The sequence below is a fragment of the Rhinoraja longicauda genome, chromosome 26, assembly GCF_053455715.1.
Source record: "Rhinoraja longicauda isolate Sanriku21f chromosome 26, sRhiLon1.1, whole genome shotgun sequence".
NCBI classification, from domain to species: domain Eukaryota; kingdom Metazoa; phylum Chordata; class Chondrichthyes; order Rajiformes; family Arhynchobatidae; genus Rhinoraja; species Rhinoraja longicauda.
The window spans coordinates 23,894,008-23,919,240 of NC_135978.1; the positions used below are offsets into that span (position 1 = coordinate 23,894,008).

Below are 25,233 nucleotides of genomic sequence, written 5' to 3' on the forward strand. Positions count from 1 at the left end.
ACTGCAGATTACTGCCACATTTAAGGAAGGACATTAAAGACTGGCCTTGTTAACTGAAGACATGGAAATATTCATCTTGTACGATGAGGTAGACCTGTGGGGAGGGGGGGGGGGGGTGTAGGGATATTGTCACCATTGAGAGAAGCCCTTGCAATAAGATCGATCCTGTTGCAGGATCTTCATTCAATGTCATTTCAACAATTGCTTTCCCACACCCAACCATCCCCTCCCAATTCACTCTCATTGCAGCTTGACCCACTAAATTTGACCCACTAAATTCTTCCAGCAGTTTAGGTTTTTTTGCTCCACATTGCTGCTTCTGCAGTCTCATGACTGTTTAACTGTAAGTCAGCTTTTTACCCACAGAGACACAAGAGACATACGCTGGGCATACGCATCTCTGGATTTGACCTGGGACTAGCACTTTAATGCACCACCAAGATAGCTCATCAATGCCTCTAGTTCCTTTGAAGATTAAGAAGTTTCAGGCTATCACCAAATACTGTATCACGGGGCTTGCAGCCTGGTTCAGTAACTTGAATACCCAGGAATAAAGGAGACTGTAGAAAGTGGTTATCACAGACCTCTCCACCATCGAAGAGATCAAAAGGCGACGCAGCAATCATAAGCCAACAATATCAAAAAGCCACACTAACCTGGCCATGCTCTTATTTTGGTATTACCATCAGGAGGATGGCACAGGAACCCAAAAACTGTGACACAGGATGCTTGCCTTCACTGGCCATGGCATATAATACAAAAAGGATGTCATGTTCATGTTACAACTTCAAAAAACATTGGTTAGGCCGCACCTGATATATTGCATATTCAGTTCACCACACAATAGGAAGGACAGAGAGTACAGTGCAGCTTTCACCAAGATATTCCATAAATTGTAGCATCGAATTATAGAAGAGATTAAACATCATAAAGGGTCAAAGATCTGTTTCGTGCTGTAGGATTCTAAAACTCTATGACCATGACTTTAAAATCTTGCAAAATATTAACCTCATCTTTGCTTGGAACAACAAAACCAGTTTAGCACCTGTAGCTAATAAGACTCACTGAAAAAGTTTTGTGGCATGTTAAAATAGCATTTTCAGTGTAGAAATACATCAAGATGCTTCAGAGGAACAATCAAAAATACAATTCAACAATTTTCCTTCAAAGACCAAAAAGGTGGTGAAAATGGTCAACAAGCGAAATTCCAGAATCATAGCATCCAATCAATAAAGAGAAGGGTGCACAAGTTTCCTGGTGATCAAAGTCAGTGGTAAGAAGCAAATGCATCCTCTCTGGAAGTTTTGCAAAAGTTACAGAAATGGAGAACAAAGGCTGCGAACAATTGAAACTAAGAGGTAGTTGTTGAACTAGATCAAATTAATTTACAACTTTAGAGTGCATTTTAGGACAGTGGGAAACAAGATGGAATAGAGTGTTAGAAAAAGAAAGCACAATTCACATTATATTTCTCCTGACACAGTTCACTTGTTACACTGCCACATATATTGGGGAAAATGTTAACCATTTACTGCTGGCATAAACTTCAATAATCTAAAACAAGTGACAGCAATTAGATTTCAATTCTGCTTCACTCTCAGATTACTATCCTCATACCTATCCAATCATTTGCTGGATGCAGCTATTTGCTATACGATCCAAGAACATTAACAGATTTGATCAAAGTCTGAGATCATATAAGTGTTTAAAAAGGCAACTTTAGATCCATTTTTATTCTCACCTTTGAGCTCATGATGAATGAGATCAGCAAAATTTGGCACTTCGCCCCACCAGAAAATCCAAAGCTCTCTGTGGCCTGGTGTCATATCCCTTCGCCAGACACAAAGTACATTGGCCTTCAAGCAACGGCTAAAACTGCAAAGAATAGCATCATCTTCAGCCACCGGGATGACGAGTGGTGTCCCCACAGGACCTTGCCACGAATAACGACGCCATTTAATCCCAGGCAGATCAGCCTAGAGAGAAATGAAAACATGTTACCCCAATATTACATAATTGACTGCCCAGTCATTTCTACTTTAATGGAAAGAAACATAATCAAATGCAAAGACAACTTTTGAAATGTCAGGACATTTGATTTTCAGCCAAAAGGACCGGAATTTTTTTGGTCCGAATCTCTGGTGAAAAAACTAAAATTGCAGCAATTCTCATCTACCTCGGGAGCTCAAGTCTAGAAAAAACACATTTGTAATTTTTCCCACATTCAGCATTTATCTATAAGACAAAGTCATGAGAAGAGTTAAGTGATCTAGTTTATACTATACAAGTGTAATGTGGCTTCAATATGAAAAGGGTGCAATAAACATGATAAAGCGTAACATTGGATTATAACCAAATTCCTGTTCACCATGGCATATAATCGATGTAAAATTCAACAGCACCCTTTTTTCCAACTGACTTGGAATAGGAAAGAGAAAGCCGGAAGAGAGGTGGGGTGGGACAAAGCCTGGCAAGTGATAGGTGGATACAGGTTGGGGGGGGGGGGGGGGGGTTGGGTGATTGTCAGATGGATGGAGTATGCGACAAGATTATCAAACAAAATTAAAACCATGGTTCTGTTCCTAAAGTAAAGGGCGGCACGGTAGCGCAGCGGTAGAGTTGCTGCTTTACAGTGAATGCAGCGCCGGAGACTCAGGTTCGATCCTGACTACGGGTGCTGCACTGTAAGGAGTTTGTACGTTCTCCCCGTGACCTGCGTGGGTTTTCTCCGAGATCTTCGGTTTCCTCCCACACTCCAAAGACGTACAGGTATGTAGGTTAATTGACTGGGTAAATGTAAAAATTGTCCCTAGTGGGTGTAGGATAGTGTTAATGTGCGGGGATCGCTGGGCGGCGCGGACTTGGTGGGCCGAAAAGGCCTTTTTCCGCGCTGTATATATATGATATGATATGATGATGTGAACGGCAACAATGAATTGGCTAAATGTACAACAAAAAAGTAATAAACAGATTACTTTGGGGGTTGGGAGCGTGCAACCAGTGGAGTGCCACAGGGAATGGTTTTCGGCCAACTAATCACAATCTATATCAATGACCTGGGAAAGGAAATCAAGAGGCAATGTATCCAAGTTTGCTGATGATGCAGACTACACTGCCATATAGTTTTATGAAGAGGATGCAAAGCAACTTCAGGTGAGCGAGCAACGACATGGCAGATGGAATATATAATGGGGAAAAAAGTGCAAGGCATTGGTTAAAGTGCTGAGTGTTTTATTGTAAATGGCAACCAATTGAAAAGCAATGGTGTTCAGAAGGATTCAAGTGTACTTGTACCCAAATCACAACGTTAATATGCAGGTTCAACCAGCAGTTTGGGTTAGAGATGCAGCATGGAAACAGTCCCTTCGGCCCACCAAGTCCATGCTGATGACCAATCACCCATTCACACTAGTTCTATGTTAGCTCATTTTCTCATCCACTACCTACACACTAGGGACGATTTACAGGGGGCAATTAACCTACAAACCCACACGTCTTTGGAATGTGGGTGGAAACCAGAGCATCTGGAGGAAACTCATGCAGTCACAAGGAAAACCTGCAAACTCCACACTGACAGCACCTGACGTCAGGATCGTCTCTGGCGCTAGAGCCACTACTCTACCAGTAGTGCCACCGTGCCACCCTGAAAAGGCAAACAGGGTATTGGTCATTATTACAAGAGAATTGGAGTAGAGACATCTTGCTCCAATTATATGAAATCCTGACAAAATCACATTTGGAATATCATAGCAGTCTGGTCTCCATACCCAAGGAAAGATATTCGTCATAGAGGGAGTGCAGGGGAGTTCACCAGATCAATATTTCGTACAGTGGCTTTGTCTTATTCGGGGAGATCAAATAGATTAGGCCTCAAATTCATTTAGAATACAAAACTCTTAGGGGGAAATCTAGATGCAAAGTTGATGCTTTTCCTGGCCAAAACATTTAGAGCCAGGAAATAGTCTCACAATAGAGAAACAGCCATTCAGGGTAGAGAAGAAATTTCTACTCACCGAAGCAATTAATCTTTGACATTCACTACCCAAGGCGACTATGGAGGTTAATCATTAAGTATGTTCAAGATGGATCGATAAGCTTTTAAAAAGTTATTTAGGGAATCAGGTTGCGGTGTTAGTACGGAAAGCAGCACTGAAGATATAAGATTAGCCATACTTTATTGAATGGTGGAGGTGCCAAATGGCTTGCATTTACTTTTGTTTCTATCAAAGGCCATGAATATACAGGTTCAAGTAATTCTGTGACATACAAGAAATGAAAAGCAATGTATTCAATTCAACGCACAGAAAAACCATCTTTTAAAAGTATAATTCCTCTTTGCTCCATTAACTAGGAATTGAACTGTTCTCAAGACTTCAAAATACAGAACCGATCGACTATACAGAAACTAGTGATTCAGCAGTGAATTAACCCCAATGTTACAATACTAATGAATACATTTCAATGCAACATACGCATAGCTGTTCTTTGTATGTATTGAATACAGATCCATTTTTAAATGATTTGCCAAATCACGCATTAACAATTTCAGTTCAGCAGTAATCAGATTAGCAACTCCTTAGCTTTCCTTTCTACTGTGGCTTTTTGAACTATGCACCAAAAATGACAACTTTGGTCACTAATTAAATACTTAATTAGGAGATTTATCCATGGCACTCTCAAGTTAGTTCCTCTTGTTTCTTCGGGGTGATTTAATTCTAACTAGAAAGATGTCCTGCTACTCACTTATGACTACCATATTTCTCATACATCTATCTATATACTAAAACTCTCGTTTGTTTGTTCCTGAACTACAGCCAAAACGGTACACGATAGGGCGACAATTTTAGGCCCACCTTACTCACCGTCGTCCCTTTGGTGTTAATGGAAGAAGTTTCATTGAAATCAGTGTTGTATTTTTAAAGTTAATCACATTTAAAAGTTTAAATCTATCTCCTAGGGAGGGAGGGGGATGGAATAGGGGGGAGGATAAGGGGGATGAAATGGGGGAGGGGGGGGAGAGGGGGGTGGAATGGGGGGAGAGGGGGGTGGAATGGGGGGGGAAGAGGGGGTGGAATGGGGGAGGGGGTGGAATGGGGGGGGAAAGAGGGGGTGGAATGGGGGGGAAGAGGGGGATGGAATGTGGGGGAGAGGGGGATGGAATGGGGGGAGAGGGGGGTGGAATGGGGGGGAGAGGGGGGTGGAATGGGGGGGAGAGGGGGGTGGAATGGGGGGGAGAGGGGGGTGGAATGGGGGGGGAGAGGGGGGTGGAATGGGGGGGAGAGGGGGGTGGAATGGGGGGAGAGGGGGTGGAAGAGGGGGTGGAATGGGGGGGGAGAGGGGGATGGAATGGGGAGGGAGAGGGGTATGGAATGGGGTGAGGGAGAGGGGGATGGAATGGGGGAGGGAGAGGGGGATGGAATGGGGAGGGAGAGGGGGATGGAATGGGGGGAGGGAGAGGGGGATGGAATGGGGGAGGGAGAGGGGGATGGAATGGGGGAGGGAGAGGGGGATGGAATGGGGGGAGGGAGTAGAGGATGGAATAGGGGGAGGGAGAGGGGGATGGAATGGGGGGAGGGAGTGGAGGATGGAATAGGGGGAGGAGGATGGAATAGGGAGAGGGAATGGGGGGAGGAGAGGGGGGTGGAATAGGGAGAGGGGGATGGAATAGGGAGAGGGGGATGGAATAGGGAGAGGGGGATGGAATAGGGAGGGGGGGATGGAATGGGGGGAGGGGGATGGAACGGGAGGAGGGAGAGGGGGACGACTTTTTTCCCAATCTCTTACCTCGACGGAGACGCGATTTTTATTCCGTATCGTATCTCCGTCCCCACTGCGGCCTAACATCGTGGAGTTGGCGGTCTTTCCTGGAGACAGACCTGGCGCTCCAGAACCTCAGGAGTTTGCGGGACTTTAACATCGCGGAGCTTGCGATCCCTTTGCCGGGGGATCGAAGTTCCAACCGCGGGGCCTGTGGACTTTAACATCATGAAGCCCGCTGTCTCTGGCAAGAAGAGGAGCTCCATGCCACGGAGAGTTTCAACCGCCCTGACGCAGGAGTTTCGATGACCCCAACGGGGGCTTCGATCGCCGGCTGCGGGAGCTTTGATCGCCCCGACTGCGGATGGTTTGACTGCCCCGACCGCAGGAGAACAAAGAGGAAGATTGAACTTTATTGCCTTCCATCACAGTGAGGAATGTAGAATCCACTGTGATGGATGTTTATGTTAACTTTTATGTGGTTGTGTGTCTTGTTGCTTTTCACTTAGTATGGCTGTATGGTAACTCAAATTTCTCTGTACCTTAACTGGTGCATGTGACAATAACCTGACCTTGACACCTTTAAAAACATTATTTTCTATTAATACATGTTAAGAGTCTAAAGTAGAATTCCATTCCATTCACAAAATATTTAAAGACAGACTTTTCTAATATATCTCCAGATTCCTTGACAGTCCAAGAAATGTGCAAGTGGAAATATATCTTTCGGAAAAATGAAGCACAAGAAAATATTACATGAATTCTCAAAAGCAAATTTCAAAAGTGACTAAAAAAGTGCTAGAGAGGCTCAGCAGGTCAGGCTGCATCTAAAGGGAATAGACAGACGACACTTCAGGTCAGGACCCTTTTCCTGAATGATTCAATCCAAAATGTAATTTGTCTATTCCCTCCCGGCACAGTGACGCAGCATTAGGGTTGCTACCTTACAGCGCCCGGGTTCAATCCTGACTATGGGTGCTGTCCATACAAAGTTTGTATGTTCTCCCCATGAGTTTTCTCCAGGTGCTCTGGGTTCCTCCCACATTCCAAAGACGTACAGGTTTGTAGGTTAATTGGCTTCTCTAAAATTGTAAATTGTTCCTAGTATATAGGATAGTCCTAGTGTACCGGGTGATCACTGGTGAGCGCAGACTCGGTGGGCCAAAGGGCCTGTTTTCATGCTGTACCTCTAAAGTCTAAAGAGGCAGCCTGGCCTGCTGAGTTCCTCTAGCAATTTGTATTTTTTGTTCAAGATCCTAGCATCTGCAGTTTTTTGTGTCTCTGCAAGTTATTTTCTACTTCAGACAATTGGGTTGGAAGTGTATAAGAATTCAGAAAAATAAAGTATGCCATTTATTCCAAGGATCTTGCTTCTAAGAAGTTAAAAATAACAGGAAGGCAGTTTATGCAGAGAGAGCACTTACATTTCATGTTAATGACCTTTCATCACAACTTATCAAACCTATGCTAATAAAACTTGATCTGCAGACTATTTCCAGTATTTAGGTTCTTTTTCTGGTTTCTAATATTTGTAATTTCCTGTTCAGGCTTGTGATTTAAAAAAAAAGAAAATCCAGAGTCCTCTGTAATAGCCACCCTCACGCAGTAATACTTTTACTACAGATATTTGTGGCAAGTAAACAGCAGGTTTAATACTAACTTCTCTAACTGCTTTGGAATGTGTTTGTACAGCTAAAAAGGCACTGCAGAGAACTCTCTGTCTGTGTACAACTAAATTGGAATGCTGGGCTGATGTTCAACCACAGAGTGCTGCGCCAGACTACATTATGAATGATTTTACACTCTGGTCAAAATCCAGAACTATATAAAGAAAATTATTTACACTTGTCTTTAAACAAAGCTTCAGATAAAGTTTAAAAACAGGAAGGTACTGCTAAAATGTCTTGTATTGCAAGTAAACGCATTAAAGACTACAGTATTTTAGTTACAAGTTCCTGTTTAAATGTTGTTGACTCAAAGACTTTAGCTTGTTACGTTTCTGTTGTTTTATGGACAGGTCACTTTTCAAATTATGAATGTAGTCCAAATATTTTTTCCTTGAAAATTCAATGTTGAAAAAAATAATCACTTCTGTAAAGTATTAATGGAAAGATGAGCTGTGGTGGGTGGAGTTTAACTTGCTCCACATACTGGAATATGTTTAGATATCTCAGTTGCAGGCAGTGTGACATATACATTGTCACTTATCCTTCTCACCCACGTACTAATCCTACTGATTAAACATGAGCACAGACAGAAAAGCAGGCATTCTCCTACAAACTTTTGTATCCAAATTGAGTTGCCAAAACCAAAACCTCAAGGTAGGTTTAAAAACAACTAGCCGGGCGTGGACCTGTTGGGCCCCAATCTCCTCTCCTGTGGGCCCGGCAACCCTCCCCCAACTGATGACATCACCCACTCCATCCCCTGTCAACCTCCCTTTAAACTCCTCCGGCGCCAGGCAAGGGGGGAGAGGAAAGGGAAGAGGGAGTCACTCACTGGTCCCGTGCGAAGGAGAGCTCTCCTCCCCTCCTTCGCCCCCCACCCCCCCCATTGGCTGCCACTCCAGTGGATCCCACATCCTCCGAGTGGCAACCATCCCCCAACTGCGCACAAGCGGATCTGGCAGCCTTAAGTATTAGATCAACGGGCCCCAACTGCGCATGCGCGGACCCGTTGGGTTCCCATTGTGAAGGCAAATCGGAGGTAGCCAATCAGGACGCGCCGGACGGACCCCACGTGGGGAGAGGTGGTAGAGGCAATCAAATTTATTAAAGTTTAAAAATTGTTTTAAGTTTAAAAAGTCAATTAAAAAATATATATAACAACCATTTGAACCGCAGGCCAATGGAGAGTAAGGTGGGCCTAAAATTGTTGGACTATCATGTACCGTTTTGGCTGTACGTTGGGAACAAATATATATATTAACAAGATGAGAGCTTTAGTAATATATAGAATAGATATTCAAGTATCAAGCTCATTTAAAACAAATATTACATTTATGCATTTTTTCAGTGTCCCAAAGCACTTAAAAAATACTCGATTTAGTCAAGTGTAATTTGTCATGGTCCAGCAGGGAAACAGTCAATTTACACTGTCCCAAAGAAACATGGGAATAAAGATAATCTTTGAGAAATGTTGGAAGGGAGATACATTTATTACATAAAATATGCTGCTTTAAAAATTAAACTGTTTACATTTCCCTGCTCTTCAAATAATGACAGGATCTTTTACTCAAAACGATACACAGACACCAGTTTACCTTTTCATCCAAAGTTAAAACTTTTAACATTGCGGTACTTCTTTAGAATGCATGCCTGAAGTATTCCTTCTGACTCAAGTCCAGATTGCTATCACAGAGAAACTAAATTTTAAAAAACTATGCCAAATGTTCAGAATTTAATCCTGATGCAAGGTCTCGATCCAAAACATCGACAATTCCATTTCAACCCTCCCCCACCCACAGATGCACAGATGCTGCTCAACCCACCGGAATCCGTCAGCAGTTTGTTTTTTACTCCAAATTTATAGTTATACTCACAATAGGATTGAATATATTAAATCTGTGAAGCAGCTATTAAACACAAGAGGTTAAAAGTAACCAAATGGCAATAAATATCAAAGCATATTCTGGAAATGTTTGAAATTGAGGAAACTACATTACTTCATTAATTTCAATTAGGATTCTAGTACATGTGGGGACAAAAATCCTTGCGCAAATCTACTTAAGTCTAAACATTCATCAATTTGAAAGATAACCAAATTAACTTTTTCTTTGTGTAATTATTTCACACCAAACCAGCCTAGACTATAAACATCTAATCACATTGTAAAACAAATTCACAGAAGACCCTCTACTCTCCAGTGTTCCACCCGTAGCAGCTGCCACTGCAATATAGTTGCACCCTTCAGTCGCATGCAAAGCAAAAATTTAGAGACCCTGTGCAAAACACTATTTTAGATTCACTAATATAGATTTAAGGTAATGGGAACCCAACAACAAATTAGAATACAAGGCATTAGACAACTCTCAACTGAAAAGATACCATTGTAACTACTACATTCAGCAATACCTAGGCAACACATTTCCTTTGCATAAATATGTACTGTGACATTTTGAACCAAGATCATCATGAGAACAAAATAATCAAGAGCAGTGTTAACCAAGGTGTGACCTGATAGAGATATAAAATTATGAGGGGAATGGTTAGGGTTTAAAGTAAAATTTCCCCCCCCCCCCTAACCAGAGCATGGTTTAAGGGTGGAGGTAGAAATCACGGGGCTATAAGCAAAGGTTCAGCGAGGATCCGAGAAGCCCTTCCCGCCCCGCCAAACATAGGTGGGTTGGAGGCTGGAAGGAACTACCCAAAAGGTCAGTGGAAGCAAAGAGTCTCATGACAATTATGCATTTAGGCAACAAAAATTGAGCCCTTGAAGGCAATGGACTTAATGTGGGTAAATGGAATTAGTGCAGATACTTGGGATGGCATGAGCGCAGTAGTCCAAAGGGGCTGTTTCCACACTGTACAACTCCAGAATCAATTACTGCTTTTTAGCTGGAAAAAGCATAAGTACATGTATAACATTATCCACATTTGGATTCCTTCCCAAAGAGCTTGCCTACCTGCTTATAATGCACTAACAAGTGTCATGATATCTTAATATTCGAAATGAAAAGGAGTTCTTACTTCAGAGGGGAAAACCTGCTGGAAGACATTTCCACTATCAATATTTCTTTAATTCATCAAGATACAAAAAGATGAAAAATATATATTTTTTAATCTTCAAGTACGTCTACAGTATATTAAACTGCACTCCCATCATTGTCCGATTACAGCAAGTCCCAAGAAGAGCCACATACAGGCATGGAACTGTTAATGACTGCTCATCTAAGCATAACAGCAGCTGCTCTCCTAACTATTCCTGAAATACCATTTCACACAGATAAAATTTGGATTAAAAAAAAATAGTATGTGGTCCTAGAATGCACAACAGAGAGGAGTAGCAGGGCAAGCCAATGTCTACAATTCCATGATCTTGGCCCTCATCAAAATAAACACCATACTTGATGGGGAGGGGGGACACACACGGACATTTACACCATGTGACTGTCACTCCCCAAGAGTCATTCAATTCAAAGTAAAATGGTCAGAAGGAGATGCAGATATCCTGTTCCTTTGGTCATAGAATCAGTCAAAACAGGAAAATATTTTTGAAAACACAGTAATGCAAAGAACTACAACTTAAAATTTAAATTTCTGACTTAAGAATATGAACATCTATTGAATTTAGGTGCAATATGGAATTAATATTTTATTAATTTACTTTGAAGTTACCAGTACAATGGGATTTCAGAACATTACATTTTTCTAAGTATCAATAATACTCAACGAGCTTTAAAAAGCAATCTAAAATATCCCATGCTTCGGGCCAGTTGCAGAAATGGAACACAACAGGAAATTATTGGACCACACTTTTCTAGGAATAAACACCAACTTCACAAAAAGATATCGAAATTCAAATAGTTAGTCAATACAAATCAATACACAATGTTAATTAAAATATTTTACTCCATACTTTCTCTACATTAAAATAACCAAGCCAGCTATTCATCTGCTATCGCTTAGTTCAGTCATTTCTTCTTGTGCTTCTGTATAGGAGCTTAGGGCATTTTTAAAGTTAAAAGATGCCATGTAAAGAGGGCAAACTAAAATAGTTTAATTATGATTAAAAAACATCTTAATTTTGGAATTAAAAATTCATCATGCCAAAAGTAAGAGTATAAAAACTATAATAATGGTACGGGAAGTAATTATTTTTATTTATAACTATTACTCCCTACAAGACAGTTGGTCACTCATTTGGAAGTGTTTCAGTAAATAAAGACAAGGACAAACAGGTGTCTTTGGACTCTGAAACTAGTCACATCATCGTAGATGGTATTTATTCCTGCATAACAAATCCCATTAGCTATATAATTAGCTAATCCCGCAGCATATTACTAACACAGATATCAGATTTCAGTTTTAAACTTTGGAAGACCCAGATATATCTTGGATAAAGAAAAATCATGAGCAATGAACATTTCCTTGTAATTTTCTCCTTTCTGGTGGTAAAGTAAAGCCATATAATCCAAATTCCAGCAAATACTTCATATTTTACAACCCTGAACAGAAATTCCCTTTATTTTTCTTTACATTAAGTATCATGCAGAGCTGTGTTTACATAGTCAGCGCTTATTTTAGATAGATATCTTGCATCCCTCAATGAAATTTGCTCCTGAAAATTTAACAAAACCATCCAGTCAGACTGTCATCATTATAATGACATCTTCTGCAAATAGTGACAGAGGTTTCTCCATGCCAACTCGCCTCAAAACTATTCTTCTGCAGACAATATCAAAACGATTACTCTGCATACTATGCTACAGGATTATGAATTGCTATGGGACTCTATCACATTAAACAATACAAGCAGCCTGCATAACTAGAATTAACCATGATACTGTTATGACATAGTGCATCATATGCTGACCTAGTATTACAGCAGAACTAGACAAGATTCATTTGCTTCTGTCAAAGGGCTTCATTCTGCAAATACAACAGAAACAAATGCCAACTTTTAGGAGCAAGCCTGCAAATTGGCCACACATTCAAAATCAGAAAATAAGTTCATAACCCACTCCAGAATTAATAACAATCTCAACTAACTCTCAAAGCAATGCCAAGATCAAATGCTCCTTTGTGAGAAGAACCATCTTTCATGCACAATATTAAACGGAGGCCCAGTCTGACGGGACATATGGAAAATATTCCACTGTACTCCAAGGAAAGGGGAAAGAGGGCTCTGGTGTTAACAATGTTACTTCAAGTAACACCAAAGTAAACTAATCTATTAGTCATTCATCACAACAAAATTGACAGAATCTGCCATCTCCAAAATACTGCAGAAAAGAATTTCTGATTTTAAGTAATTCCAACATTTAAAAGAAATGTGAACAGGTACGTGGGTGGAAAAGGTTTAATGGGACATGGGTCAAACGTGGGCAGATGAGACTAGCACTGATATGGCATTGGGGTCAGCACGGGAAAATTAAGCCGAAGTGCCTGGTTCTGTGTTGGGGTTTTTTAAACCCACAGCAAGACTGCAATATTAACAGAGTCAGCCCACAATTGGTGGTGTCTCCATATTAATGAGCAAGCACACAGTTCTGACAGAAAATGTAAAATCAAGAATGCAATACACAAAGATCTCTCTAAAAGGGATGTTTAAAGTCCAAGTAAAAACACCTACACACAATATGCAGGGAAATAAGACCAATTAGACTTCTTCCAAATTCTGTACATGACTCAGTATTTATTGTATTTGTTAAATGGGGGGGGGGGGGGGTCAAAAGGGAGACAAGTATTCTAGGTTTATTTTAGTCAAATCTAGATTTTCTTTGTAAGCCAGAACAGAGACCTTCTCTAATCAGATATTCTCATTCTTCAGCTGTTAATGACATCAACACCAACAGAAATCCTATGGATCCAAAAGTGACTCCATAAAACCCAAAAAGAGAAGTGGGCAGCTTACAATATCAGGACCAATGGAACATTGCCAATTCCAGGAACATACAATGCCCTCCATAATGTTTGGGACAAAGACCTATCATTTATTTACTTGCCTCTGTACTCCACAATTTGAGATTTGTGATTTTAAAAAAAAATCACATGTGGTTAAAGTGCACATTGTCAGATTTTAAATAAAGGCCAATTTTACACATTTTGGTTTCACCATGTAGAAATTACAGCAGTGTTTATACATAGTCCCCCCATTTCAGAGCACCATAATGTTTGGGACACAGCAATGTCATGTAAATGAAAGTAGTCATGTTTAGTATTTTGTTGCATATCCTTTGCATGCAATGACTGCTTGAAGTCTGCGATTCATCAACATCACCAGTTGCTGGGTGTCTTCTCTGGTGATGCACTGCCAGGACTGGATTGCAGCCATCTTCGACTTATGCTTGTTTGGGGGGGGCTAGTCCCCTTCAGTTTTCTCTTCAGCATATAACAGGCATGCTCAATTGGGTTCAGCTTGGATTCAGATTGACTTGGCCACTCAAGAATTGACCATTTTTTAGCTTTGAAAAACTCCTTTGTTGCTTTAGCAGTATGTTTGGGATCATTGTCTTGCTGTAGAATGAAACGCCGGCCAATGAGTTTTGAGGCATTTGTTTGAACTTGAGCAGATAGGATGCGTCTATACACTTCAGAATTCATTATGCGACTACCATCAGCAGTTGTATCATCAATGAAGATAAGTGAGCCAGTACCTTCAGCAACCATACATGCCCAGGCCATAACACCCCCACCACTGTGTTTCACAGATGAGGTGGTATGCTGTGGATCTTGGGCAGTTCCTTCTCTCCTCCATACTTTGCTCTTGCCATCACTGATATAAGTTAATCTTTGTCTCATGTATCCACAAGACCTTTTCCCAGAACTGTGGTTGCTCTTTTAAGTACTTCTTGGCAAATTGTAACCCAGCCATTCTATTTTTGCGGCTAACCAGTAGTTTGCATCTTGCAGTGTAGCCTGTGTTTCTGTTCATGAAGTTTTCTGCAGACAGTGGTCATTGACAAATCCACACCTGACTCCTGAAGAGTGTTTCTGATCTGTTGGACAGATGTTTGGGGTTTTTTTTCTTTATTATAGAGAGAATTCTTATGTCATCAGCTGTGGAGGTCTTCCTTGGCCTGTCAGTCCCTTTGCAATTAGCAAGCTCACCAGTGCTCTCTTTCTTCTTAATGATGTTCCAAACAGTTGATTTTGGTAAGCCTAAGGCTTGGCTGATATCTCAAACAGTTTTATTCTTGTTTCTCAGTCTCATAATGGCTTCTTTGACTTTCATTGGCACAACTTTGGTCCTCATGTTGATAAACATCAATAAAAGTTTCCAAAGTAGATGGAAAGACTGGAGGAAAGACTAGGTGCAGATAGCTCGCTTACACCTGTATTAAGGAGGTAATTAAACACACTTAAGCAATTACAAACACCTGTGAAGCCATGTGTCCCAAACATTATGGTGCCCTGAAATGGGGGAACTATGTATAAACACAGCTGTAATGTCCACATGGTACAACCAAAATGTATAAAAATGGCCTTTAATAAAATCTGACAATGTGCAATTTCACCACATATGATTTTTTCTATTACAAATCTCAAACTGTGGAGTACAGAGGCGAATAAATAAATGATGGGTCTTTGTCCCAAACATTATGGAGAGCACTGTATATTATTAGCTGGCTATAACACACTATGTTAATAGCTAGGCTTCCTGGACTTGAGGCTTGTCCTCTGCTCCCCTGAACAAAACCAATATTTTATAATCAGGCCATTCCTTGATACTACATTCATGACATCACAAATAGGCTAACAGCAAGATCAGATTTGCTGGCCAGAAAGTCTATGTATGTGGATTTATTTATAGAAAGCTCAGCTCCTCATAAATTATCCTCTGAGGAACCAAGTATTGTTACATCTGAACGGCACAAATGTGAAGCATGATGTCCTTCATTAGTTCCATTCCATAATTTTAAAATACCATTACTAAAATAAGTCCACTGCTGAAAGACTAAGGTAGCAAAACTGAATACCCCGATAAAACGGAACAAATACTTAACACTGCCTGCGATGTTGTTCCTTTATAAAACTGTTAGCCAAGTTCATGCCCTTAATATGATACCAAGCAATACAGATTATAATCAGCAACCTTGGGAAAGACACTACTAAAAATTGGGCAGGAAAACACCCTTGGAGGATGAGCAGGAACAGTAGAGAAGGGAAGATAGTCATGGCACAATTTTGATTCCCATATATATGTTGAATGAAAACAGGTTTGGGCTTGACATCCCATGATCCCAGAGATGCCAGCATTTAATAGATATATAGAAGAATGTAACTCTGAAAATACAACAAAAAAAGCAGCATCAGTCATGGTGCCAACTCCAGCAAGAGTCTTAGAAACATTGCAGAAGGAAATCATTCAGCTTAGAGTCTGTACCATAAATGGCAGGGGGGAAAAAATAAATAATACTGCATTTTTGCCTTGTAAAACCAATATACAACCATAAATCAGGTTAGACCTGCTCTAGTTATCTACTCTACATCAAGAAACCTTAATACTTTCAAAATTATGGCAATTAGGGAAATGAAGTTTTTACTAAGCCAAGAGCAGATCTTCAAAATAATATTCAGAGTTCATCAAGATCTTGTTGCAAACCAATACAATAAATTACATCTAACCATAAAGATCACAGGTGCATGTATTAGTTTTACCTTAAATCCTGTTACCGCATTTCTTCCCAAAATAAAATGATTTTGTTTTCAATGGTGCATGGGGGAAAGGGGAAGATGGGCAAGAACAAATTTTATTTTAGAGAATTTAGTTTAGATGTGCAGCGTAGAAACAGGCCCTTCGGCCCACCGTGTCCATGCCGACCAACACACTAGTGCTATTTTATCCTACTTACTCATCTCCTTCTTAAATATAAGGGGCCGCAAAAGCCAAAAAAACCACACATCTCTGGAAGTAATGGTAATACTATTCTCACTCCATTTGAATATATCTCCTGTCAGACACCAATGAAAACTACAACAGTCATGAAGTCTCCAGCTCAGATTATTCATATTATCTCAAGGAGGACCAATCAAAGCAGTAAGAGCTCCTCAATGGACCCAAAATCGTTGGGGGAGGGGCTCAGAAGTATGAAAACAATTTTAAAATTAAAATTGCAATTCCATTTTTCTTGATGATTATGTACATTGTTTGTAATCTGAAATTGGGTGAAGCCCATTTTATCTTCCATATTCCACAGCTCATCCACATTTTCCTCTCTTTAAAAGTGCTAAATGGTGACACATTCAACTGTAATGAGAGTAACTAATCATTTTTAGCAGACAGCTGGGCAGCCATATTAAGGTTTCCAAAAAAGCTTCTCAAAAAATGTTAAAGGTTATTTAAGACTCCCACAGGACCAACAAACTCCTAAACTTTCCATTCCACCACCCTTTCCCTTAAATTCAATGTTAATAAAAGCAAACATACAAGGTAGGCAAGTTTTGTCAGCTTGGAGGAATGCAATGGCCACATTTGTTCGACAGCAATCAATTCTGCTTTCCAAATAAATACACAAATGTTAATTTCGTATACAATGCACTTTGCTGCCTTGCTCAAAGGAAAAAATGGTTTCTGAACTACATATTCCACCAAATATATTTAGAAATATAATTTAAGTAATCTGATATCTTTCTTTTTCTGCGAATTAGACTATTCGTTAGAGTTTTTAAAAAGTTATACGTCCAAGAAAACATGCCTAACGTTGCATTTAAACACTTAAAACCCGTGAATCTTTCTCCTCGGTCGACTGGAATTTTCATTTTGAAACTGATTGCTTATCTATTTATTTTTGCTTTTCTCTGGGGGTTTTCAAAAACACTTCCCTTTCACGATGCAGTTACTCTATCCGCCTCCAGAGTGAACGACTGTGGTGGCGGGAGGGGAGAAAAGAAATAAAGCGTAAAAAGGCTGTATGCTTCAATATAATCAGTCATCTTTAAATCAAAATTCACACTTAAATATCCTGAGATAAGATGACAGCCTCCGAGCTTATCGCATTCTTATGGTTTTTAAACGACATTTCACCACCAACTCCAGTTTCTTGTTAAAATACCTTTGCTTTTTCACATAACAGAGAAGGCAACAAACGATTAAAACATTTTGTTTTACAAATGTAAAGCAGATATCCCCCTGCAAGTTTAAAAGGCGATCTTCGTTACCAAGTAGTACGTCAAGAGGAGAAAGAGTCAAGTTAGCTTTTTTTTAAAAATACACGAGCAGTTACGAGTTTAAATGTGTATTCGGCACAATGTATACTTTTTGTTTCAAATATTGCAAACTAGGAAAAGAAACACTTTCCCCTGTCATGTATACAGGAATGTTCACTTCAAGCCATCTGCAAGTTAAAGAGGGGGAAGGGAACTATGAGGGAAAAGTAGTGATTGGTTTTAATTTTAAAAAAAGAGTTGCATGTATTTTTTCTCTCTTGTCCATTTAGAAATGTGTATTGTAAATAAGGTTACAGGTATTTTTTTACAACACCCCCGCCCTCCCCTCCCCTCTACTACGCCTGAGTGAAGGCCGCGGTTTGAAAATGGCTGCACGACGGCCGCTTCAATCACTCACCAGAGAGAAGAGGTTGGAGTAGCAATCCTCCAAACTCGCCCCGTTCGCCACCCAGCAGCCGGACGAACTCATCATCACGATCCCTGCATCGTCCAAGCAGACCTAACGCGCACTTCGAAAGGAAATACATAAACAAGAAAAATAAAAAAGTCTTCCCCTCGAGAAAATTCCCTTAAATGTTTTCTCCACATGAAATCCAAGATGTTTTATTTTAAGTTGTCCTTCTTCCCCTCAGAAAAAGGAACGAGGTGAAGGCATCTGTCTTCTGTCTCCTCTCTTCCTGCCTTCTCTTCCTTCCTGCCCTCCCTCCCTCCCTCCCTTCTCCCCCCTCCCCCTCTTCCCCCCCCCCCCCCCCCCGCTCGCCTCTCTCTCGGCACTCAGGTTTGTGTTCAGTCCTTTCCTTTCATGGGAGCCTCCGTCCCAGACTTAATGGCGGAGGTCCGTCACGTGACACGTTCGGCGACTCCGCTGGGCGGCCGCTTGGGGCGCGATGGAGCACAAATCGTTATGCGCACACTTCCCGCCCTGGCCACTTGAGGCGCAAAACCAAGCCAGCCCAATACACCGCAGCCCAGATACTCTGATTTTTATTTACATTTTCATCCGACACATGCTGTACCTTATCAGCAAAATACTTAGAAAATTATCGCCTGTTCCCTCATTTTCTATTAACAAATGGTGTCACATTTCAACTTTCGCACCAACCAAGTCCAGCATTTTAAAGGGTTTTGAAAAGTTTCTAGAGATAAAATGATTATATCCAAACAAATTATATTTAACTCATGAATGAATGAATAAGTTTATTAGCCAGGTATGCATATACAAGGAATGTGCCTTGGTGCTCCACTCACAAATGACAACACAAACATACAGTTAACAATTAAGAATAAAGCGTAAACACATCTAAACAATAAGGATACACCAATACGGTCTAAACATGTGGGTGAAAATAAACCAGAGCAAAAAAGAGACTACAGACTTTGGTTATTGAGTAGAACTATCACTCGTGGAAAAAAGCTGTTTTTATATGCTTTGACAGTCCGGAGTCGCCTTCCAGAGGGAAGTCGCCTTCCAGAGGGAACAGTTCACATTAGGAAAAACGGAATAAAAAAGAATCAGATTGTGGTAAAAAAAAAGGTTGTTCATCACTCAACAGATCTGCAACTGTATGTGCACTTTCAATAAAACATTTTCATCAAACTACAAAATTAGTTATACTTAGTTTGGCACCAATTCTCACCAACTTTCTGACTTGGTGGCTTCAAATACAACTTTGTAAATTAGTCCTCTATTTATTTCCTTTAAAGTAAATTTTAAATCCAATGGAAGCAATTGAGCTTCCCTTGTGGGGAAGCTTTTTCTGTCATAATGCAATACTGTCAACATAAACACTGTGCATTTGTAATTAAAAATCAAAACAGTGCATATGCTGGAAGACTGAAAAACAAACAAAATGTTGGAAACACTTGTCAGATACTGCTTTGCTAGTTAAGTGCTTCCTGCATTTTCTGTAAGTATTTTGTAAACAAGTTCATTTATGACATCGTTTGAAATGCTCAAATAAAACTACAGATGTCAAAAACTGAAATAACTAGAAAATGCATTAGACAATCAGCAGTGTGACAAAGCATCTTTGACTCAAAATATTGATTCTGTTACTATTTCTGCAGATGCTACTTGACTTAATGAACATTACCAGCATTTTCTGCTGTTATTGTTTGCAAATACTTTGGGGCAATGAGGAAAAGGTACAGTGCCAACAATGTTATACAAACATTGACACTGCAAAACATCCTTGCAAATACTAGGAGCTCCTATCCCGGCATTAGATTGCCAAAAGGGAAATACTTGCAACATTGCAGGGAATTATATCTATACAAGAGAAAAGTTAGTCAATCAACAAATACAAAAAACATGCAGAATTCAAGACACTGCAATCCCCATGGGTTACAATATGTCTGGCTTCAACCCAAGAGAAATCTGATGAGCTCACAGACTATTTATAATCCCCTAAGGGGCACAGACAGAGTCAGAAAGCCTACACTTTAAATTCACCAATCTGTCACGGTTTGCAAATTACAGCCAATTTCACAAATAAAAAGAGTTACCACTTGTCTTGCCATCCAAACGATAGGGCTACATAGCCTAGATGAAAACGTAATAAACTTCACAAGGACATAGGGCACAAAGAAATGATCTCATAATGACAGATTTCATTTGCAGCTATGGAATACTAATAAAAGGACCATTCAGTTTTAGAGGAGGCACAGTGGGAATCTGAAGTGTTCATTAAAATTGCACAGCTCCCTATCCCACAGTGACTACAAAGGGTTATATTTTGATGCAATTTTTAAGGCAGAGATAGGCATAGATTGAAGGAACAGAATGAAGCAATGCTCATATGCCCAGTTAAACTTTGCACTGACACTTTCAAAGACTGTTCACTTCAATTGTTAATGTACAAACAAATTCAAAATGGTACTTTTATTACATATATTAAACCCAGGTACCATTGAATTACAAACTACAGACAGTAACTTCTTTAATATACAAGCTAATCATGTTATGTATAAACCATAATAATGTTGTTAATGAGACAATTATTTCTTTATTAACAATGATAAGGGGGCATGCTTTATGGTACAAAATTACTGGGTAGATGAAGAAATGATTCAAAGATATTCTCAAAGTTTCTTACAAAAATAAAAATAATAGCCTTGTATACATATGGGAAGCAATTGTCATAGAACATGGAAACAGGCCCTTTGGTCCAACTTGTCCATACCAACCAAGATGCCCATCTAAGCCGGTTGTATTTGCGCTTATTTGACCCATTAACCTCTAAACATTTCCCACCCATGTAGCTGGCCAAATATCTTTAAAATGCTGTTATTGTAAATGCCTCAACCACTTCCTCTAGCCGCTCATTCCATATACCCACTGTGTGAAATCGTTACCCCCCAGGCGCCTATTAAATCATTCCATTATCACCTGGCAAACAGGAAGCAGCACGTGAGACTGGGAAAGCACATCTCGAACCCGCAAACCCTCAGCATAGGAGCACCGCAAGGCTGCGTACTCTCCTCTCCAATACTCTCTCTACACCAACAACTCCACCACCTCTGTCAAGTTTGCGGATGACACTACCCTGATTGGACAGATCCAGGATGGGGAGAAATCTGCATACAGATGGGAAGTGACACAGCTGGCGTCCTGGTGCCACCGCAACAACCTGGAGCTCAATGCTCTCAAGACAGTGGAACTAATTGTAGACTTTCGAAGAGATCCCCCTCCCCTCCCCCCACACACCATCAACAACACCATAGTCACATCTGTGGAGTCATTTAAGTTCCCTGGAACCATCATCTCCAGGGACCTTAAATGGGGAGCCACCATCGACTCCACAGTCATAAAGGCCCAACAGAGGATACACTTCCTGCGGCAACTGAGGAAACACAATCTGCCACAGGCAATGATGGTCCAATTCTATACTGCTATCATTGAGTCCATCCTCACCTTCTCCATCATGGTCTGCTTTGGCTCAGCCACCAAGCACAACATCCGGAGGCTGCAATGGATCGTTCGCACAGCTGAGAAGGTTGTTGGCTGCAACCTTCCCCGGATTGAAGAACTGTACACTGCAAGGGCCAGGAAGCGAGCGGGCAAGATCATCTCTGACCCCTCTCACCCTGGCAACAAACTCTTTGAAGCACTTCCCTCTGGAAGGCGACTCCAGACTGTCAAAGCAGCCACAGCCAGACATAAAAACAGCTTTTTTCCACGAGTGATAGTTCTACTCAATAACCAAAGTCTGTAGTCTCTTTTTTGCTCTGGTTTATTTTCACCCACATGTTTTGACCTTAATAGTGTATCCTTATTGTTTTGATGTGTTTATGCTTTATTCTTAATTGTTAACTGTATGTTTGTGTTGTCATTTGTGAGCGGAGCACCAAGGCACATTCCTTGTATATGCATACTTGGCCAATAAACTTATTCATTCATTCAAACTTATACCCTCTAGTTCATGATTTCCCAACCCTGGGACAAAAAAGACAGTGCATTCACTCTATCTATGCTGCTTATGATTTTATACACCTCTATAAGATCAATTTTCAGTCTCCCATGCCCCAAAGTTCTAGCCTGCCCAACCTCTCCCCATAATTCAGCTCAAGTCCTAGTAACAGCCTCACAAATCTTTTCTGCATTATTTCCCGCTTAATGGCATTATTTCTATAGCAGGGTGACCAAAACTGAACACAATAATCCAAGTGTGGCCTCACCAATGACATGTACAACTGCAACATAGCATCCCAACTTCAATACGCATTGTGAATAACTGATGGCTCGTGTGAAAAGCTTTCTTCATCACCCTGTCTAAGTCACTTTCACAGAATTTGTACTCGGAGATCCCTCAGTTCAACAACACTCCCCAGGGCACTGCCATTTACTGTGAAAGTCCTATCCTGGTTTGATTTCTCAAAATGCAACATCTCGCACTTAAGCTTCATTTGCCATTCCTCAGCACACTTACCCAGTCGATCAAGTTCCCATTATAATTCTTGATTATGTTCTTCACCATCTATGTTACCTATTTTAGTGTCATCTGCAAACATACCTTGTACATTCTTATCCAAATTGTTGAAATAAATGATAAACAATGAGACCAGCACCGACCCCCGAGGCACACAAGTCAGGGGTCTCCAGTCCGAAAAACATCTGATTCTTACCACCAAGATAATTATACATCCAATTAGGTAGCTCTCCCTGAATCCAATTCTATCTAACATTCTCTGAGCAACCTACTATGCAGAACCTGAAAGCCACAATGACTTAAAGCAGGAGCATAAGACATAGGAGCAGAATAAGGACATTCAGCCCATCAAGTCTGCTCTGCCTTTCATTCATGGGCAGATCTATTTTTTCCCCCTCAACCCCATTTTCCTGCCTTCTCAAGGTAAACTTTGATGCCCTTACTAATCACAAACCTATTAATCTTCGCTTTAGCAATATCCAATGACTCAGCCTCCACAGCCATCTATGGCAATGAATTCCACAGATTCACCACCCTCTGGCTAAAGAAATTCTACCTCATCTCCATTCTGAAGGCATGCCCTTTTATTCTGTGGCTGTGCCCTCTGGTTCTAGACTCTCCCACTACTGGAAACAAACTCTCCACTTCTACTTTGTCTAGACTTTTCATTATCCAGTAGGTTTCAATGAGATCCCCCTCATCCTTCTGAACTCCAGCAAGTACAGGCCCAGAGTCTTCAGACACTCTTCATAAGTTAACCCAATCCCCTGGGTTATTCTTGTAAACCTCCCTTGGACCCTCTCCAGCACCAGCACATCCTTCCTCAGATAAGGGGCCCAAAACTGCTCACAATATTCCAAATGTGACCTCTCCATTGCCTAATAAAGCCTTAGCATTACATCCATGCTTTTATATTATACTCCTCTCAAAATGAATGCTTACATTGCATTTGCCTTTCCTACTACTAACTCAGCTTGCAAATTAACCTTTTGAATATTCTGTACCAGCATTCCAAAGTCAAATTTCTGAATTCTCCCCCCCCCCCCCCCCCCCCACACCCACCACTAGAAAACAGTCGACACCTTTATTCCTTGTACCAAAGTGCATGACCGTAGACTTTGGTACACTGAATTCCATTTGCCACAGCTTTGCCCACTCTCCCTATCTGTTCAAGTCCTTCTGCAGACTCCCTGCTTCCTCAATACTACCTGCACCTCCACCTATCTTCATATCATCCGCAAGCTTGGCCACAAAGCCATCAATTCCATCATTCAGATCATTAACATATAACATGAAAAATAGTGGACCCAACACTGACCCCAATGGATCATCACTAGTCACTGGCAGACAACCAGAAATGACCCCTATTTATTTCCACTCTTTGCCTTCTGCCAGTCAGCCAATCTTCTATCCACACTTGTACCTTTCCTCTAATACCTTGGGCTCCCATCTTGTTTAGCAGCTTTATGTGCAACATCTTATTAAAGGCCTTCTGAAAATCCAAGTAAACAACATCCACTGACTCTCCTTTGTCTACTACGCTTATTAGTTCCTCATAGAATTCCAACAAATTTGTCAGGCAAGATCTCCCCTTTACAAACAATGCTGACTTAGGCCTATTTTCTCATGTGGTTCCAAGTACTCTGAAAACTCATCCTTAATAATGGAGTCTAAAATTTTACCGACCACTGAAGCCAGGCTAACAGGTCTATAATTTTATAGAACAGGAGCAGACCCTTCAGCCCACAATGTCTGTGCTAAATACTATGCCAAGATAAATTCATCTCATCTGACTGCACGTGATCCATTTCCATGTGCCTATCAAAACTTCAATCTTCTCTGCCTCCACTATCCCAGTGGCAGCACATTCAGGACAGCAGAGAATCTAGAATCCTTTTATCGTAGGCACAATAAGTCCAGCATGTTTCAGGAGGAGTACACCACCTTCCAATTTATCTGCTCACAAACCCTGTCATGCACCTACTTTGCCACATATGCCACACTGCAGACCCCTCCTTGGTCTCATCATCTCAAGTCCCACAGAAGTGTAGAGCAAGTTACCTGCAAGCCAAATTTCCTGAGAAATTGAGGAAAATTCAATCCAAGATAAATAGTGAAGCTGCATTCAATGAAGTACGTGCAACTTGCACAATAAACATTGGTTCATTAAAGATGAAGACATTTAGGTAGTAGGGGAATTACTACAATTCGCTTCAGGGACCCTTGGGGCAGGGAGGGGAACGCGATTCCCACTTCTTACTGCACTGTGCAAATATCAGAAGAGGACACGGTCAGATGGTTGGATTATGTTACGTTGTCCCTCAAAGGCAAACACAAAATAGTCTGATGTCATATATGGTCCAGATTCATTAAATGAACCAACTTTAAGGTGGAGGGGAGTGGTAGTTAAAGTTGGTGACAATAACACATGTTAATTCCCACTCATGATTCTCAACCTCTTCCCCCCTCCCTCCTGCTCCCTCCCCCCTCCAAACCAAACATATATACACACAACCACCATTGGTATGAGGAATGACAGAAGGTGTACTTATCCACCTAGCAAAGTGCCCTTGATCGGAATTAAAGGGAACCCATCATGGAAATGGAAGCAGCTTTTTAAAATTCCACCTGAGAAAATATGTTAATTGCACATCCTATGAAAAAGCAAAAAAGCCAAATGTTTGCTTGCATATTTGACATTAGGCAGAAAGTGGTGC

At 40.8% G+C, this 25,233-nt stretch overlaps 1 protein-coding gene across 2 annotated transcripts in view; it reads right to left on the bottom strand.

Moving 5' to 3' along the window:
- Positions 1–18,279, bottom strand: part of med13a (mediator complex subunit 13a) — a 149,793-nt gene extending 131,514 nt beyond the window's left edge. For both annotated transcript variants that reach the window (XM_078422084.1, XM_078422083.1), the window contains exons 1-2: positions 17,986–18,279; positions 1,742–1,976 (exon numbers count right to left, since the gene is read on the bottom strand). In XM_078422084.1, coding sequence (XP_078278210.1) covers positions 1,742–1,976; positions 17,986–18,060 — 310 coding nt within the window. In that variant the 5' untranslated portion in view covers positions 18,061–18,279. The remainder of the gene's footprint in view (positions 1–1,741; positions 1,977–17,985) is intronic.
- Between the last annotated feature and the right edge of the window lie 6,954 nt (positions 18,280–25,233).